General features: G+C 53.4%; 1 protein-coding gene across 1 annotated transcript in view; it reads left to right on the forward strand.

Moving 5' to 3' along the window:
* Positions 1–16310, forward strand: part of LOC309402682 (arf-GAP with GTPase, ANK repeat and PH domain-containing protein 3-like) — a gene marked incomplete at both ends in the record, with an annotated part of 61196 nt that overhangs the window by 7150 nt on the left and 37736 nt on the right. Inside the window, 2 exons of the mRNA XM_081996542.1 lie at positions 1493–1597; positions 6904–7072. Coding sequence (XP_081852668.1) covers positions 1493–1597; positions 6904–7072 — 274 coding nt within the window. The remainder of the gene's footprint in view (positions 1–1492; positions 1598–6903; positions 7073–16310) is intronic.

Raw genomic sequence — 16310 nt, forward strand, 5'->3', positions numbered from 1 at the left:
CTTGAAGGCAAGGGATCAGATCCTGCCATCAACACAATTTAGCTTTTGCTGCTCTGTTTTCACTTTCTCTCCCTTGCAGAAGTAGGAGGTGTTTCCTTTTCACACTGTTTGCTTCCCAGGTACTGAACATAAGCAGTCTTGGAGCACTTCTGCCTTTTCTGCGTCATTTATTGCCGATTTCATGGTCATGTCTGGCAGTGTTATTACCCCGGCATGTGCCAAACCCTACAACTTTTTGCTGTGTTTTTCCATCATGCAGGTGCAGCAACCTCGGTCTCTAGGCAGTGGGATGGGGCCCCCAAATATGCCAAGGCTGGCAGGACAGAGACTTTCTGTCCAGGTTTTTGAGGAGGTGCTGGCCTGGAGCCCAGATTTTTGCCACATTAGGAACAGCCAGTCTGGATGTCTGTCCAGACAGTGCTTTCGGAGGGCCTGGGCCCGGTGGTTCGTACATCCAGCTTTTTCCCAGACTCTGTTATTCATTTGTACTTTTGTCCCCCTGTGCTGTCCTTTCCTCCCTGCTGGCAGAATACTTGATGTTCTCTCCGCGGTCCCTGCTCCAGAGCCCTTACACCTGGCTTCTTGCCTTTTCTTCCTGCTCCCTCTGCACCTCTGGTCTTACCTGGTGCATGATGAATTGCTGCTAGAAGCGTATTTTCTGGGGAGGCAGAACTGGATGAGGAGAGGGTTAGGAGGTCCTAAGCTCTGAGTGTTGGTTCAGATCAATGGAAGTTAGTTCTGGGTTGGGCTGGTGGGAAGAGGGAGCTTCAGGGCATGTGAGCACAATCATTTTCAGGATGTAGGAACTTGCTGTGCCTAAAGACCACAGCATGGGTCTCATGTAAACTCCTGATGGGGAAAGGGGGTGAATCCCCTCAGCTGCCCAGGGCCTGCTCTACCTCCTGAAAGGTGTCCAAAGTTCCATTTGTTTGACATCTCTAAGAAAGAATTGCAAGCAGGCAAGAGAATGTGCATCCCTTGTGAGACCTATCTTGGAGCGTTGTTCCATTGATTGGCCCCTGCCTGTCCCAAATTGTCTTTGCCTTGACCATCTTTCTGGCTGTGCTTCTGGTGATGGAAGGAGGTCTGGGAGCATTGTGGTAACAGAGCAAGTAGTGTCAGCTGGTGGTGAGATTGGCTGCTGCCTTGTGTTGGCACTGTCCTTCGATACAAGAAGAGTTGCCCAGAGGGAGTGATTTGGGACAGCAGAGCGTGTGATAAGTCCCTAGAGGATCTGGGCATTGGTACTGGCATGAGACAACCCTCATCTCTCAGAATGGGGTGGAGGGGCTGTCTGTGGAGACGTGCTGGGGTTGGTGAGGAAGCAATCCCAGGGAAAATGCTTTTGGGAAGGCCAGCCTAGAAGATGTTTTCTTGAGTCCTGATCTTTATGTCTGTTCAAAGTCCGGTCTCCTACAAGGGGCAGTGCTGGAGCTGAACGGGAGCTACCTGGGCCAAACAAGGTCTGAGACTCTTGACACTTCTCTTTTAGGGCATTCTCCTCAAACGCAGTGGCAAATCTCTCAACAAGGAGTGGAAGAAGAAGTATGTGACGCTGTGTGACAACGGAGTCCTCACCTACCACCCCAGCCTGCATGTAAGTACTGCTCTGGGTTGGGTAGAGGAGCAGGGCAGGACAGAGCAGTGTCCTCCTTCATGCTACGGCTGCTGCTGCAGGTCCTCTCGCAGATGCCACAGTCGCAGAGAGTTGCTTGGGCAGAGTTTGGCAGCAGACGGGAGCCCCAGTCTCTGCCTGCGGCAGGGCCCTGCGCAGGAGGCTCAGCACTAGCCCTCCTCAGGGCAGGTGTATTCAGCAGAGCTGCTTTTTACCAGGGTCTGGAGAAGACCTCTCCCCTCTCAGGAAGGCTGTCTCTGCAGTGCCAGGCTGGGTGGGGAAAGCTGATAGCAACACGCTCTGCACAGAATTACGCTAAGTAAATGCATCTTTCTCTTCTCTGTTCCCCTTGCTCAGTCCGTTAAAGCAGTGGTTGCTGCCTCCCTGCATATGGGGTGAGGAGCAGGCAGAGAACTCCTTGCAGCCACAGCTGACGGTGCCATTTGGGTGTGGAATAATTTTCCTGGCTGCTAGGTATTGGGTAATGGAGATGAGGTGCCTGTGCGGAGCCTGCCGAGCTGAGCTGTCACTCGATGCATCTCTGATCCTCTTCACTGCGTGGCTCAGGCGCACAGCTGCCTCCCCATCCATCTCTGTCGCCTCCCCGCTGTGGGGCTAATGACTTCTTCCCCATTCCCTCTTGAGCACAGTTTGCTGCTGAGACAGTGAGCCACGGACAGACACACCTGTGCCACGGAGGCCACGGCACCCTCCGCAGAAAGGACGTGCTGCAGCGGGGCAGCGGCCGGGGAGCGCAGGGGAGCGCTTGGGCGCAGCGTGGTTTACGGGCTGCCGCAGGGCTCTGCGGCGCTAAGGGGAGAAGAACAAGGTGTTGCTCTCCTGCGCTTCCTGAGTGCTCCTGGGCCCTCGACTTGTCCCCGATATCCTCAGACACGTGGGTGCTGGAGCGCCCTGGGCCTCAGAGTCTTCCTCTTCATTTCTAACCCTGCGTCTCTAACTCATGGGCTTGCAATGCTCAGTCGTCCAGCTCCTGAGCCACTGAGCCTTTTAACCCTCCCGTCTTTACACGTGGAGGCCAGTCATTGCATTTCCTTTCCTTAATTTGTAGGATCTTTGAGAACAGGTTTTTTTGTTTTAGTCTTTGATTCCTGTACCATACTGTGGTTCTACAGTTCCCTAACTTTGTAACCGCATTTTTTGGTCTTTGTAGAACCGAACTGGGAGGGAATGGCTGCTGCTGCTGCCTGCTCTGCGTGTGTGGGTTTGTCACACTTCCCTCACAGACATCATAGGCCATTATTGCAGTCGGCTGCAGAGGTAGAGTAACTTCTGGGACATTGTTTAACCACTCTCGGATGCTGCTGCTGCACACCAGGTTTCTCTCCTTTTTACACCATTTCTTCCTCAGGGAGTGATCTAGATTGACGTCACTTGCTTTCCTTACCGCACTTCTTCAGCATTTCATTTCATTACTGCGTTGCCCCAAGCAAAAATCTGGGTTGTTTCCACCCGGTGCTACTGGTGATCCACAGCCCGTTGCTAAGAAGGGTTCAAGATGGGCCTCTCCTCCCTGGGCTTCACTGAAAAAGCGTTGAACCTTGCACCCAAGATAGGTGTTGTATTGCCCTATATGTTTACCTAGAGCAAGGACTAATTACGTGCAGGCCGCAGAACGCAGAGCTGCTTGCTGCACAGCTCTGAATTCAGCAAGGAGGGGAGGGGTCTGCATGCTCTCTCCATGGCATTGCCTCCCTGAGAATTGGGGGAGAGAGCCATGACACCTACCATCGTGTTACCTTTTTACTGCAGTGCTGACAAAAGCTTTGGTGAGCGGTGTGCTGTTCTGATTAGCAAAGGCCCCTCTGCCTTGCCTTGCCTTCTCTCTGCATGTCTGGCTTATGACCTGCTCGGAGGGGACGGATGCAGGAAGGAAGCCTGGAGGAAGAGGTGGTCCAGAAGAGGATGTCCCATTACATCCTCTGCTCCCTATCTTCTAGAGAGAATCAGGAGATGCTGCAGTGCGTTCGTCACCGGCTTTGTCTCCTGTGAAGCATGGAACGTGAAGCAAGTTCCCGTGTGCTTTCACAGGATGACACAAGCGGAGCACGTTAGGGTCGAACAGCCTGGGTCACTAACAAAACCTGTGTTCCTGAGGAAGGGCACGTGCTTCTTTGCCACTTCCATTTGTGGCAGCAGCTTTCAGCCCAGCAGCCACGTGGCGAGGTAAGCTGCTCCAGGAACAAATATGCAGGATTCTCATTCAAGGAGACACTCGGCATCATGAAGTTCCTTCCTTGAGATGTGAAGTCCCAACTTCTCCCCAGCCTCGCTCAGGGTGAGCCTGTACTGCCACGTGTCTGGGGGACAGCAGAATTCAGGGTGCAGCAGAGGGGTCCCTGAGGCCATGGCTGAGCACTGTGGGAAGAGGGTCTTTCCCAGCCCATCAGGGCGTTCAAGCCCCAGAGCATTTTTGTGCTGGTTTTGTGTTCCCAGTGGCTTTTCCTTGGCATGACTACAGCGCAATTCCTGCCTAGACTTCTCTTGCATCTCTCTTATGTTCTCCCCCTGTCCCTCCTGGGATGGGCGTAGGTACCCCAGGGATCAGCAGCCTTGCCTTTCTTCTTCTTCCTCCGGTAGACTTACCTGCTCCAGATGTGTCTGTGCGCCGTCAGATGAAAATTATACATGGCTCTGGCTAGGTCATACTTACAATTTTACCAACCATAAGCTTCCTGGTGGGGTATTCATCTGCTTTTGGGTGTTTATCACTCAGCCTGTTTCTGGATTTGTATCTTGGCATGTCCAGCCCCACTTTGAAGTCTCCTCACTGGGAGTCAGACTTAAACTGTGGGTTTGCAGTCATGAGTTGGCAGAGAGCACTCAGGTGAGCTGGGTCCAGCCCTGAAATCAACTGTTCTATGACTCCTTGATGGAAGCATATCTGCTTGGAGCTATGCTTGGGTCCTGTGTAGCTGTGTGTTCCAGGTGCCACCTCTGCCTCCTCTCTGGAACGGTCAGCAGTTTCAGGGACTTTGCAAGTGGGACACCTGGAGTTGGAGCAGTCAGCAGCAGCTCTTGCTGAAGGCAGCTGAAAGCTTGGGGGTCTGATCCCGGGAGTCAGCACAGCTTTCCTTGTTGCATCTGTATTTTTCTTACCTTTCTGTGAGTGTGTTCGGTGACAGGAAAAGAACAAGTTCTATGAAGAGGATGGTGCGGTTTCCTATCACTTTCGCAAAGCCTTGGAGAGTAAATGCGTCTGCTCGTGAGGAAGGCGTATGTGTTCAGCCCAGCTTCGCTGGCCAGGCTGTGCTGTGCTGCGCGGAGCTAGAGAGAAAGCATCTCCCATTTTGCAGCCAGTGGAGCCATTCACACAATCACCTTCTGTTAATTCTATCTGCAACATCAATTAAATTGTTTGTAGAAACTAATTGAATGTGGCTTAATCACACATCTTAATAGCTTTCCACGCTTTGAACTCGTTGTTAATTCCAGTAATAAAATGAAATGAGAGAACTGGCTGGGTAATTAGCGAGGAGGCTTGGGAAGAAATTGCTGTTTTATAGCATGTAATAAAAGCAGTGCGCTGGTGACCGCTCTCTCCGGCAGGCAGCCGGCTACTGCAGCAATTGTGCTGAGTTAGGGAAAATCCTCCAGCCCCTCTGAGAATCCCTGCCCAAGGGTGCCACTGGGCTTCCACCCAACTGGGAACAGCTTGGAGCAGTGTTTGGTTGGGCTGGTTATCTAGGAATTGCCCAGGGCACCAAAGCGTGTGTGCATGTCATTTGAGGTCAAGTCACCCAGAAGTTGGAAGCATGGAAGGGTGTGCTGCCACGCTGGTCTCTTGGGTTTGCTCTGAGGACTGGATGCCTGCACAGGGGTCTGTAGAAAGAGTTGAAACAAGATGTTGAGGTGCTGCTGAGAGGTTTTAACCCTTGCACGTAGTTACCCGAGACCACAGAGCAATGCCCATACAGCCCCCATTCAGCTGCTTCTTGAAGCCAAGGACTGGGAGAACGGTTGGTCTTAGACTGATCTTGTTCATGTCTTTATCTTCTTGGATTTGGAAGCAGACAGGAACTAGCTCCAAGTTAATCTTTTTGGTGACCTCCTTGTGAACTGGAGCAAGCCCAAGCCTCCCTGCAGCAGCTGCAGTCTCACCCTGGACGGTTGCTGCCGCTCCTCTCCCAGTTGCAGTGCACATCCCCAGCGCAGAGAGCCAGGGGAGGATGCACCCGTGTCACGATTCCTCCCAGAGTCTCTGGCTCTGCTTTCGGTCCCTGCTCCCTTGAGGTCTGCCCAAGAGCAGGGCAGGGCAGTCCCCTCTGTGCATCTCTCTGGAGATCACGTTGCTCGGGTCTTCTTGGGGCATGAGCCCAAGGAAGAGCCAGCCGCATCGGAGAGGGTTAGGGGAGAGCTGCAGTGCCGTGTGGAGCAGGGAGGGGATGGAAGACATGGGACAGGACGCAGCTCTCAGGAGAGGCTAGAGGTCTGCAGCCCTTATTTTGACCGAAAGACGAGGTCGTATTAGGAGGCAGTGCAGAATGATATTAACGGTCTGCACGTGGAGTTTTTGGTCATACAATAAATAGTCTACTAGGAGAAGCGGAAGCACCAAGTTTTGAACAGCGTAAAGCTATGCAGATGAGTGTACAGGGGAGTTATCCTGAGCTGTGTTGTTTTGGGCTTGAATTACGCTAGCTGTGACCCGAGAGGGAATTTCCAGGTATGCCATTACTTGCACCATGCTATATTATATTATTAGCTGTTATAGCTGAGTGCTGTGATTAAAAAGACAGCGGATGACAGGGAAGAAGAACTGCCTGCCACCTATGTGCTCTTTCGCTCTATCTAATCTCTGATCCCCAGCCAGGCTTTCACAAATGGTTTTGTCGTGGCATCTGACTGCCTGTGGCAACATCCCGACGTTATTCATATCAGAGCTGACTAATTCTGGGCCTGAAAGTGAGAGCTGGCAATTCTCCGGTGCCAGTTCTAACGCACCGGCTAGTCACAGGAAGCAGGCAGGTCGGAGTCAAGGCTTTGCATCTGTGTTGTCAGAAAACATCTGGCTGTGGACACTGGGGAAGTCGCAGGGTCTTTTACCTCTAGCCCACCTGATTTGAGACTTCAGTGTAGTGCAACAGAAACCAGCATGTGATGAACTCCCAAATTACCTCCAAGCTGCTGGCTGACCATCTGGCCGTTAACCCGTTACCGTGTGGGTGAATGGAGCCAGGTTTTAGCTCTGAGTATGCGAATGAGAAGGGAGCTGAGCCTGGTGGGCTGGGGCAGGGCTGACCCTGAACTGCTCTGCCTCTCTGCTGTAGGATTACATGCAGAACGTCCACGGGAAGGAGATCGATCTGCTGAGAACTACAGTGAAGGTACCGGGCAAGCGGCTACCCAGGGCAACGACGGCAGCAGCACCCAGCGCCAGCCCCAAAGCCAACGGGCTTGCGAAGGAGAGGAGCAGCACACAGCTGTTGGGAGGCACAGGTGAGAGCTGGTGGAGGTGCCGCAGAGCTGGCGGCTGTCCTTCCCTCCGGTGCACGAGCAGCGCCTTGCTTTGCTGAGTCAGAAGCAAAAAAGCTGTTCTGGACTTTCTTGCCTTCAGCACTCTTCGCGAGCGCCTTCGGTGGGCGTGGGTGTTTCTGCGCGGGTCTCAGGTAAACTTCCATGGGGTTTTATGCTGGTTAGTGTCCAGGACGGAAGGAAGAGTAGAAGGGCTTTAACTTGTGGCGTGAACTCCCTGAGAGGAAGCACTTGAGTCTGCTGTGGCGGAGGGAAGCCGTTGCTCGCTAAAACAGAGGGCATCTCAACCAGGGATGTCTCGATCCCTGGCAAGTTGTATCCGGTTTCTTTCCTTTTTTGTGGCCCCTTTTTTTCCCCTCGCTTTCCTCTGGAGAAATAGTAACGTGAGGGGTTTGTTTTGTAGTTATTATTCTTCTGTGTGCACGTGCAAGAGGTGCAGCCGCCACAGAGAGCAGGGAGAGGAGGCGAGGCTGGGAGGCTCTCTGGACTCTCACGGCGTTCATGCCACACTGCTTACTGCTTCTCCTGCCGCAGGAGGTATCTCGCCCTGCCCAGGGGAGCTGTTGAACGTAGAACTTCCCTGCCCAAGTTTCCCTGGGCATTGACATGCCTTTACTGTGTGCTCGGGGTTGGTGTCCTTGGCCAGGACGGATGGTTTCACACGCGTTCTTCCCAGCCAGCTGTTGGCAGCAGTCTAGTGCAGCAGCGTACGGGTACCTCTCCACGCTTCGGCATAACGAGAGAGTGCTGATAATGCTGCTGGTAACAGAAATCCTTCACAATCTGGTACTGCACGCCATGCCACTGCGAGTGAACTTGGATGACCACATCCTTGTTTCTGTTCAGTCCTGCTCTGCACCCCGGTTGCGTCCTGTGGTCAGGGTGTTGTGGGCGCTGTGCTTCACAGCTTTGTGGAGCTGAGGACTCATGAAATGGGGTGCAGCTGGAGTGAATGCCAGGAGATGGCTGGGGCCCTCGGCATCACACACGACACAGGGAACGGGGCATGCTAACGTCGCTGTGTTCGCATGGTACTGAGTGTGAAATAGTAAGCCCTTCTGAACCCAAACTGCTGTTCCTATAGAGTCAGAATTAGTCTGCAGACCAAATGAACTGCCAGTGAATGATTGCAGTTACTGTCTTTTTTGACCAAGGATGTGCAACTCTGCTTGTTTCCTGCCATGGCTCTCCACTGTCCACTCGTGTCTCCACCACCACCGTACACCCTCCGCGTGCCCGAGTGCGGTAACGGTTCCTGCCTCTGTACAGAGGCGCTTCTCAGGTGTGCATTTCTAGGGTGCTCTGTCTGAGCTCCTACTTAGAGAAGGTTATCGGAGCTGTAGGAAGAATTCGAAGACAAACCACAGAAAGTGGTGTCAAACCAAATGCCCACGTAACCCTGTAGCCTGCTTTCAACAGTCATCTCAGTCTTGTTGGGCTCACAAGAGCAGACTGAGATGTGACTTGATTACTGATTACCTCTGCTTGGAAAAGCAACGCCTAGAAGCGAGCGCTGTGCGAGGCCTTCCAGTCTGGTTGACAAAGCTTGAGGAGACGCGGTGCGCGCAGGCTGAAGTTAGAGCAATTTAAACTTCAGAGGAGATGTAGTTTCCTAGTGGGGAGGGTAATTAAATGTTGGAATAGTTTATCTGGAGAGCTGGTGGACTTAGCACTGCTTGAAGCTTTTAAAATGAGATTAGTTATCTTTCTAAAAGATATGCTTTAATCCAGCTCGTGTGTGTGTCGCTGCGTGCATGGGTGCAGGGGATCAAACTGGATGGATACGGTGGTCTTTTCTTACGCAGAAATCTGTGAATTTGAGATCCCCTGTTCACTGTCTTCTCACTGGGCCCCTGAGCAGAACAGCGCTACCGTGCTACCCAGAGCTCATGCATCAGCACGGGGCTCGGCATTAAGACGGCAACTTTAATCAGATTTTATGTGTCTTGGCTTTGGGTGGTTGTCTGCATTGGTCGGAAAGTTTTTTTTCTCCTGATGCACAAATTGTAAGACGTTTTCTGAGGAATTTTTTCAACTCGTTCTGATGCCTGCAAGACTGATTGCAGCTGACCATGCAGTCATCACGGTAAGTGCACTGACATGACAAAAATCCTCTAAAAGGTGACTTGCTTACATCCCTGTCTAAAGCATTTGGGTTTGGTAAAGAATCTGCCCTGCTTCAAATGGAGAGGGACTTGGCAGTTTTGCCACCTTTGGGGCTAGGGATGGGACTGTTAGTGGGGTCCACTGCGTGTCTCTCCTCTAATACGTGCTTTGGGTAGCTGGAGAAGGAGCACTTCAAAACTTGCAGTTCTCTGCTAATGCACAAGTTAATTTTCAGAGGATGTCAGCTCTGGAGACCTGAATGATTTGCTGTTTTACACCAGGAGTGTCTGTGTGGTGTATGCAATGGCCTGTGTTTAGGGTTCAGAGCAGGTGGTCCGTGGTTTCTTGTGACCTAGTGACACCAAGGTAAGTGGTGTGCTGATTAACGACCACTGGCTGCGCAGTCCTTACCCAGGGGCAAGAAGAGAAGTAGATGAAGGGGAGGAGGAGGAAAAAAAGATTAAATGTCTCATATTGCCCTGTATATGGATATGCAGCACTCTGGTGATGATTTAAAATAACCTTCAAAGTAGGTACAAACAGTACAACTTGGAGCTATATGAAGTAAGAATGGGGAAGGATCTTATATTTGTGAAATCTGTGGGACTCTGAGCTCAATGGGTGATTGTACCCTTGTATTTAAACTATTAAAGAAGGCAACTTTAATGTAGTCAGAGTTGGTTTTATTTTAGGTTGCTACAGTGTGCTCCCATTGTAAACCCTGTTTTCAGCGGCACAGGATGTTGTCAGACTTTGCAGCTGCGTTATGTCCACCTCAGGCTTACTTTTTGTGGAGCACGTATACAAATGTGATGTCATATGTGCCCCAGGACACTGTGCAGTCTCCCTACCCAGAGATAACCAAAAATTGCCCAGGCACAGCGCAGGCCAGCTGGCTCTGGGTGGCCCTGCTTGTGCAGGGGAGTTGGACAACATGACCTCCAGAGGTCCCTTCTAGGTTCAACCATTCTGGAATTCTGTGATTCTGTATTCGTTTTGTCAATGTTAAATTTTTTCTCCAAGAGCTGTAAATCTTCAGAGATTTGGTGCAAAGATTGCCTAGAAGCAGAACTTCTGTCCTCATTTAGAACCTTTTTTTTCTTTGTCCCCTGGAAAATATATTGGGATTTGATCAAACGTTTGGAAGTCGGTTACTGGAAGCTGTGGAGCACCTGATCTCCTAGGCTGTCAAGAGCTCCTGGCAGAATGGTCTCTGCTTTTCTGGGCTATTTTTTCTTCACTTTCCAACTGTAATGTCGTCCTAACTTTTATTCTTGCATGAAATTTTCCTGATAAAGAGACTACCCAGAGGTGGAAGAGCAGTTGAGATCAAGCACAGGGTCTGTTAACAGGTTGAGAGCTAGCTAAATGCAAATAACCAGCATTAGTACGACATTTAAGGCTGAGCCCTGAGTCAAGCCCTCCAACATCAGCAAGTGCTGAAGCGCAGGCGACTGGCCCGTGTCACCTCTGCCAGCTCGCGCGCCTTGCCGGCCGTGCTCGCTGCCGGCAGTGCTGTGCACCACTAGGCCTGACCAAGCAGACTGGCCCGGGAAGCGAAGCCCCACGCCGGGACCGCCGTGGGCTCGAGCAGCCGGTTCTTCATCCGTGTCTCGACGCAGGATTTGCTGTTTGTGCGTTGTGCTCACAGTCTCACGCATTATGTCCTGGAAGACCAAGAGGATGCCTGGGAAGTGCCAGCCAAGGGAAGCCCGTAGGAGAACACTTCGGATAAGCCTTCCAGAAGCATCTCTCGTATGCCCAGTTATTTCTGTGGCACTTTCCTGCCACGCTTGTCCCCTCGGTTTTCTTCGGAGGCTTGTTGCAGTATCATTGAACCACTCAATCCTCTGACATCATGGTTCAGCCGTGCCGGCTGCTGAGCCCTTGGGCGTTCCTGGTACGGTCCTGGTGTGCAGCAAGGACTCTCCTGGACTCCACCGCAGGAGCAGCGCACAGGCTGGGCGCAGCTTTTGGGGAGAGAGAGCTACCATGTGGAGGCAAAAGCCGAGTTGTGCCATGGGGTCTCGGGAGCAAGAGTCGGTGTCCTCGGTGTGCGTGCCCCCCGAGGGACCTCTGTCGGGGCCGGGCGGGTGGCCAGACCACTGCTGCAGGCTGTCCTTGCCATGCTGGGGCAGCGCCCGGGCTGCTTCCTGCGAGTAGCGCAGCCCCGAGGCCAGCACGAGTGGGGGTCCGGCCTGCGCCGGGCAAGCCAGGAGAGGGGTCCCTCCCAGTGGACGCTGCTGTCCCGCTCGGCACCCCATGCTGACCCAGGTTTTTAAGCAAGGGCCCTGACAGCTCTTGTGTCCCACTATAAACAGAACCGCTGTAGTGGCACAGACGTGGTCAGCGACAGCGATGAAAGCGTTCGTCTGTTCGGGCCATCCCTCCTGTGCTGAGGCTGGCAGGGTGCTGCCCGTACCTGCTCCACCTTCCGCAGTCACCGCAAGGCTTCTCTGGGCCGAGCGTCCTGCGTCAGAACGAGCGGCCCTATCCTGGGCGACGCGCGGGAGGAAGGGGAATGTGACGCCGGGTTCCTGGAAAGCCGCACGCCGGTGGGGGCGGGGAGGAGCTCGCCTGAGCACGCCTGAGCTTGTTGGTGGGGTGAGCATGTATTATGACTGATGTGCATGGAGGCTAGGAGTATGCTCCAGGTATAAGCGATACGTGGATATAGATGTAAGGAGAGTAAACGCCTCTTATGATTTGTAAAGTATTACTCTTAATATGAAAACAGTCCAAGAGGTGCCTTGAGTAGCAAAGGCACCAGTGCCTCAGTGAGCCATCCGTAGGGCGTTGGCGTGAAACGGGAGCACCGGCGGGCCTTGGCGGAGAGCGGCACCACGGGCAGCTTGAGGCTGCTCAGGGAAGCGCGCCATGGCAGAGATAAGGCTGGTTGTCCGCTTCCATGTTGGCTTCAGCCTTCGGCTTGGTTAGCTCTCTGATGGAGGGGTGTCATGTGGATGCTGAACCCCAGCTTTTGGAGCTACGTGGGCGTGCGGACATGAAGTGGTCTTGCTAAGATAGTGTTACGTGGTTTTACTCTTCGTAGCAATTTCTTTCGGAACTTGGAGTGAAAAGTCAGATCTTTTACATCGCTTAGTGAATCGTTATTTTACAGTTAAGTCTTCTTGTTGAGGCAAAGATGAACTAGGTTGGAAAATCCAGGGTGCATTGCATGGAGGTAACTAGTCAAAATAGAGTGGGCAGCACTGGCACTTCTGTCCAGCCGCACCCTGAGACATGAGGAGGGAACCCCAAAGCGGGCAGCCAGTTCCTGGCACGGTCTAAAGGCCCTGTGTAAAATGGGCATTCTCTGGTGTCCTGATGGACTTCGTCTTGGCGTTTTCCAGCTTTTGGTATCTTAACTTCATAACAAAGATATTTTTTTTTTTTTTCCTTTAACACATTTTTATAATACAGCTAAAAGACCCATCCTTTTCTGAAGAGCAGACCTTCTGATCTTTATCTTGTGGGCAGATTTATACCCTTGATCTCGTGAAGGACTGGGCCGGCTGAGCACTGTTACTCTCCAGGCGAGCCTCCTGCGTCAGGAGGTGGGAGGCACCATTGGCTCAGAAGATGCTCTGCTGTTTCCTGGGCACTTGGGGTGTGCTTGGGTGTGGGAACAAGGCACTTGTTCAGACAGCCGCTGCGTGTGGCTCCTTTACTGCAGACCTCCTCTCTTCTGCCTGTGCCCTCCTCCTCTGCTCGCTTCTTCCTGCTCCCAGCCGTTCCTGCCTGCCTCTCCCACCAGTGACTCCGTCCCCTGCTCACTTTTCCTCCTTCTCGGTGCTGCCGGGCAGCTGGTGACGGGCCGTGTGAGCACAGAAGAGGCGTCCTGGTGCTCTGATTCCCCAGATCTAATACTACAGCAGCGCTGGGTGCCAGGAGAAGCGATTGCTCGTGCTGCAAACCAGGCTGCACAGAAATAGGCAGATATACTTACCCTGTTCATGTCAGACTCCCAGAGACTTGGAAGGATCCCTTTGTGCTTGTCTGTTTGTCTAATTTTCCACAACTAGAAATGAGCACCTAGGTTAGTCAGAGCATCCTTGTGTCTGGTTTTGGAGTCAGATGTGCCCTAAAAGGATGGTTGATACTTGCTAAAGGACTGTTTTGAAACCGCTAGTAGAAGTTCTCCACAAGCAGTGGGAACTGTGGAGACTCCTGAAGTACTGGCCTTTGTAGAAGGCTGAGGAAGAGTTCTTGGCCATTACTGCTCGCTCTTGTCAATCCCTGCTCAGGTGAGAGAGCGCTGGCTGCAGTGCAGCGATGGAAACGCCTGTCGTCTTGTGGGTTTCTGGGTTGGAGCAGTACTGGGCCAGATGCTGGGCACGCCGCGCTCGGGCAGCCTCTGTCGACTGCGGCTGGAGCGGACGGCGCCCGGCAGTGCCCCAGATGAGCTCTGGGCACATGGCTTTGCAAGGTGACGTGGGCACCGTGCCGGCCCGAACGCGAGCAGCACCTTGCAGCGTCTCTGCCAGGCAAACCCGCGTGGCGTTTGGGTTGGAGAGGGCAGGAAAGGGATGTGTAGATCTTGCTGCCAGAGCTTCAGGTCGCTCTGTTCCAGGTATAAACTGGCTGTCAGTATGGAGCCTGGCAGCATGTATTCACTGCGCGTGCAGCAGTGCTGGTTCAGGTGTGTCCTTCAGATCCCTGCCAGTCCTCTTCCCGCTGGAATATTGCTTCTCTTGCACTCCTCTTCAGGGATCCCCAGCTGTATCTTTGCTGTAGTTCAGCAAGCTCCCCCTTTCTGCTTCTTTGACCCATCCATGTCTCATTTAGTGTGTGATTCTGGCTTGAAGAATGAGGACAGCTCTTATTCAAAGTGCAGACTGGATGAAAAGGAATTTTTTAGTGGGGAAGGACAGATGGTAGCACAAGAAAAATATGGAGACAATGTCAATCAGCATGAGAGACTGGTCTCGGCACAGCTGCAGCCCTGCAGAGGTTTGTAGGGACCTAGTCCAAAGCAGTCAGCACAGGGGAAAGGGGCATGAAGCATACTGCCTGCAAACGTGGTGTGCGATGCCTGTGCACGTGCTTACATGCACGCTTAACATGGGCACACACAGAGCGTGCGAGCCTGTTCCTTGACACAGCATTGCAGCTGAACAATGTAAAAGGAAGCCAGGCAGCTGAACACTGGAAAACCTGCCTTCAAATGAGAAGTTGAAGTGTAAGGAAAAATCAGCAGAGATTGCCGAGATTGCTGTGGTTGCGAGCAGCTACATGGAGGCACAGTTTCCGACAGCAGAAGGCTGCCTGATCCAGCAGGCAGAGGTAGTGCCGATGCTCCACCTCGCCCAGAAGTGCTGAGCTAATGCAGCAGTCCCGGGCGAGGTTTCCCGGCCAGCGTTGCACCGGCAGCCGGGCTCAGTGGCTTGGAGATGGGACTAAAGCAAGCAAAGCGTGGGAGAGCCAGCGCGTGGTCTTAGGGGAGGAGGTTAAAGGGGAGAGCTCTGCCTGCCTCTGCGGTGGCTCAGTGTGGGGCTCTCCAGCTTGCTGAGGATCGTGGCCCCCCCGTGGGATTTGATGCCCAGCGGTGTGGGAGAGCGAAGATTGCCCCAGCGTCTCTGGTGCAGAGGAGGCCAAGCGAAATGAGCCGAGCTGGTCTCAGTGCAGGGGTGTGAGCTTAAGCTCTGGAGTCTTTTCCGTGAGGGAAGAGCTGCAAGGGGCTGATGCTGCTTGGTCACCTTTGTCCTGAGGAGCAGTCCGCATGGCCTGACATGTGTGTCAGGGCAGGCTGTGTGTGAGTCCTCCTCTTCTTCCTCTTCCTCCTCCTCCTCCTCCTGCAGGATTGCATCTGGAGCCAAGGGAGAGCATTTCCTTCAGTGTGCCTGTGGTGGTGTGGCCACTGCTTAGGGTGCAGTGTCTTGGCGGATGCTCGTGGTTGCTCTGAAGAGAGGAGGGTGCAGCTGTGCCCTGGCTGCGTTCCGGGCGCTTACACCGATTCACGGCTGCACCGGCCGAGCCAGCCGGCCAGGCGCCTCAGGCACGTGGGCAGAGCCCACGCTGCGCTGCGCGCGGGCGGCTCGCCTCTCCCCTTGGCTGTTCTGCCAGATGGGGGACGGGGAGCCTGTGCTGGTCTCGGTCCTCAGCAAAGCGCCTGACTGCCCAGCCCGGGCTGGGGACGGTGCTGGGTCTCCGAGCAGCTGCAGGGCTTTTGCCGGGTTCGTGCTGGCGCCTAGCAGCGCGCTTCTTGTCGCTTCCAGAGCAGATAGCCCGGGACCGTGTTTGCACCGGGCAGGCGGGAGGAGAGCACCTTGCCGTTGCCGGCGCCTGTCCGGCCGCTGGCGCTGGGGGAGCGTCGCGGCAGCGGGTCCCCCCCTGCGCCAGGCCCGGTGCGCGTGCATTGCCCCCCGATGCTCTGCCTCTGCAGAGTGAGGGATTGGCTCCCCCAGGCCGGGGTTGCTGAGCCTGCTGTGATCATGTCACGTCGGGCTCCGTCGATGTTAACATCTCATTATCTTTGTTACTGTAATTACATTATCCGCTGCTTTATGCAGAATTATTCTCCGAGGACTAATTGATGGATCCATGTTTAATTCATTAATCATTAGCATCAAATTCGACAATTACAGTGCACACTGATTGTGGAATTTCAAATGTAATGAGGGAAGAATTAACAAAGAAAAGGGAAAACCTGTTTCCCTGGCATACCGCTGCTCACCATGGGGGACAATGACATTGAGGGAAGAAGAGGCAGCAGAGAGCACGGTGGCGCAGGTCATGGCAGACGGGAGGCTGGTGGGATCGTCTTGTGCCTTTCTCCTGGTTGTGGCTGCACAACGTATTCTTTTAGGTCAGAGCAGGGTCATTACTCTCCTACGAAAGAATGCGCATTTGGGTACTGAGAAGGAAAAGCTCAGCTCTCACTTCTGGAACAAAGTTGCCTTCTCCACCCTGCAAAGAGCCGATGGGCGCAGGAGCAGCACATCTCACCCTGCCGTGGGGGGTTTCCAGGGACACCAAGAACATCCCAGTGTACGCACCTGCTCACACACTTCGCAGGGAGAGCCGGCTGGTCAAGCTGTGGTGTCTTCAGAACGAGCTTACTGCCCCCAGGGTTTGCCCATAATCCTGTGGTAGC

The sequence above is a fragment of the Phaethon aethereus genome (genome assembly GCF_964289735.1).
Source record: "Phaethon aethereus genome assembly, chromosome: 2".
NCBI classification, from domain to species: domain Eukaryota; kingdom Metazoa; phylum Chordata; class Aves; order Phaethontiformes; family Phaethontidae; genus Phaethon; species Phaethon aethereus.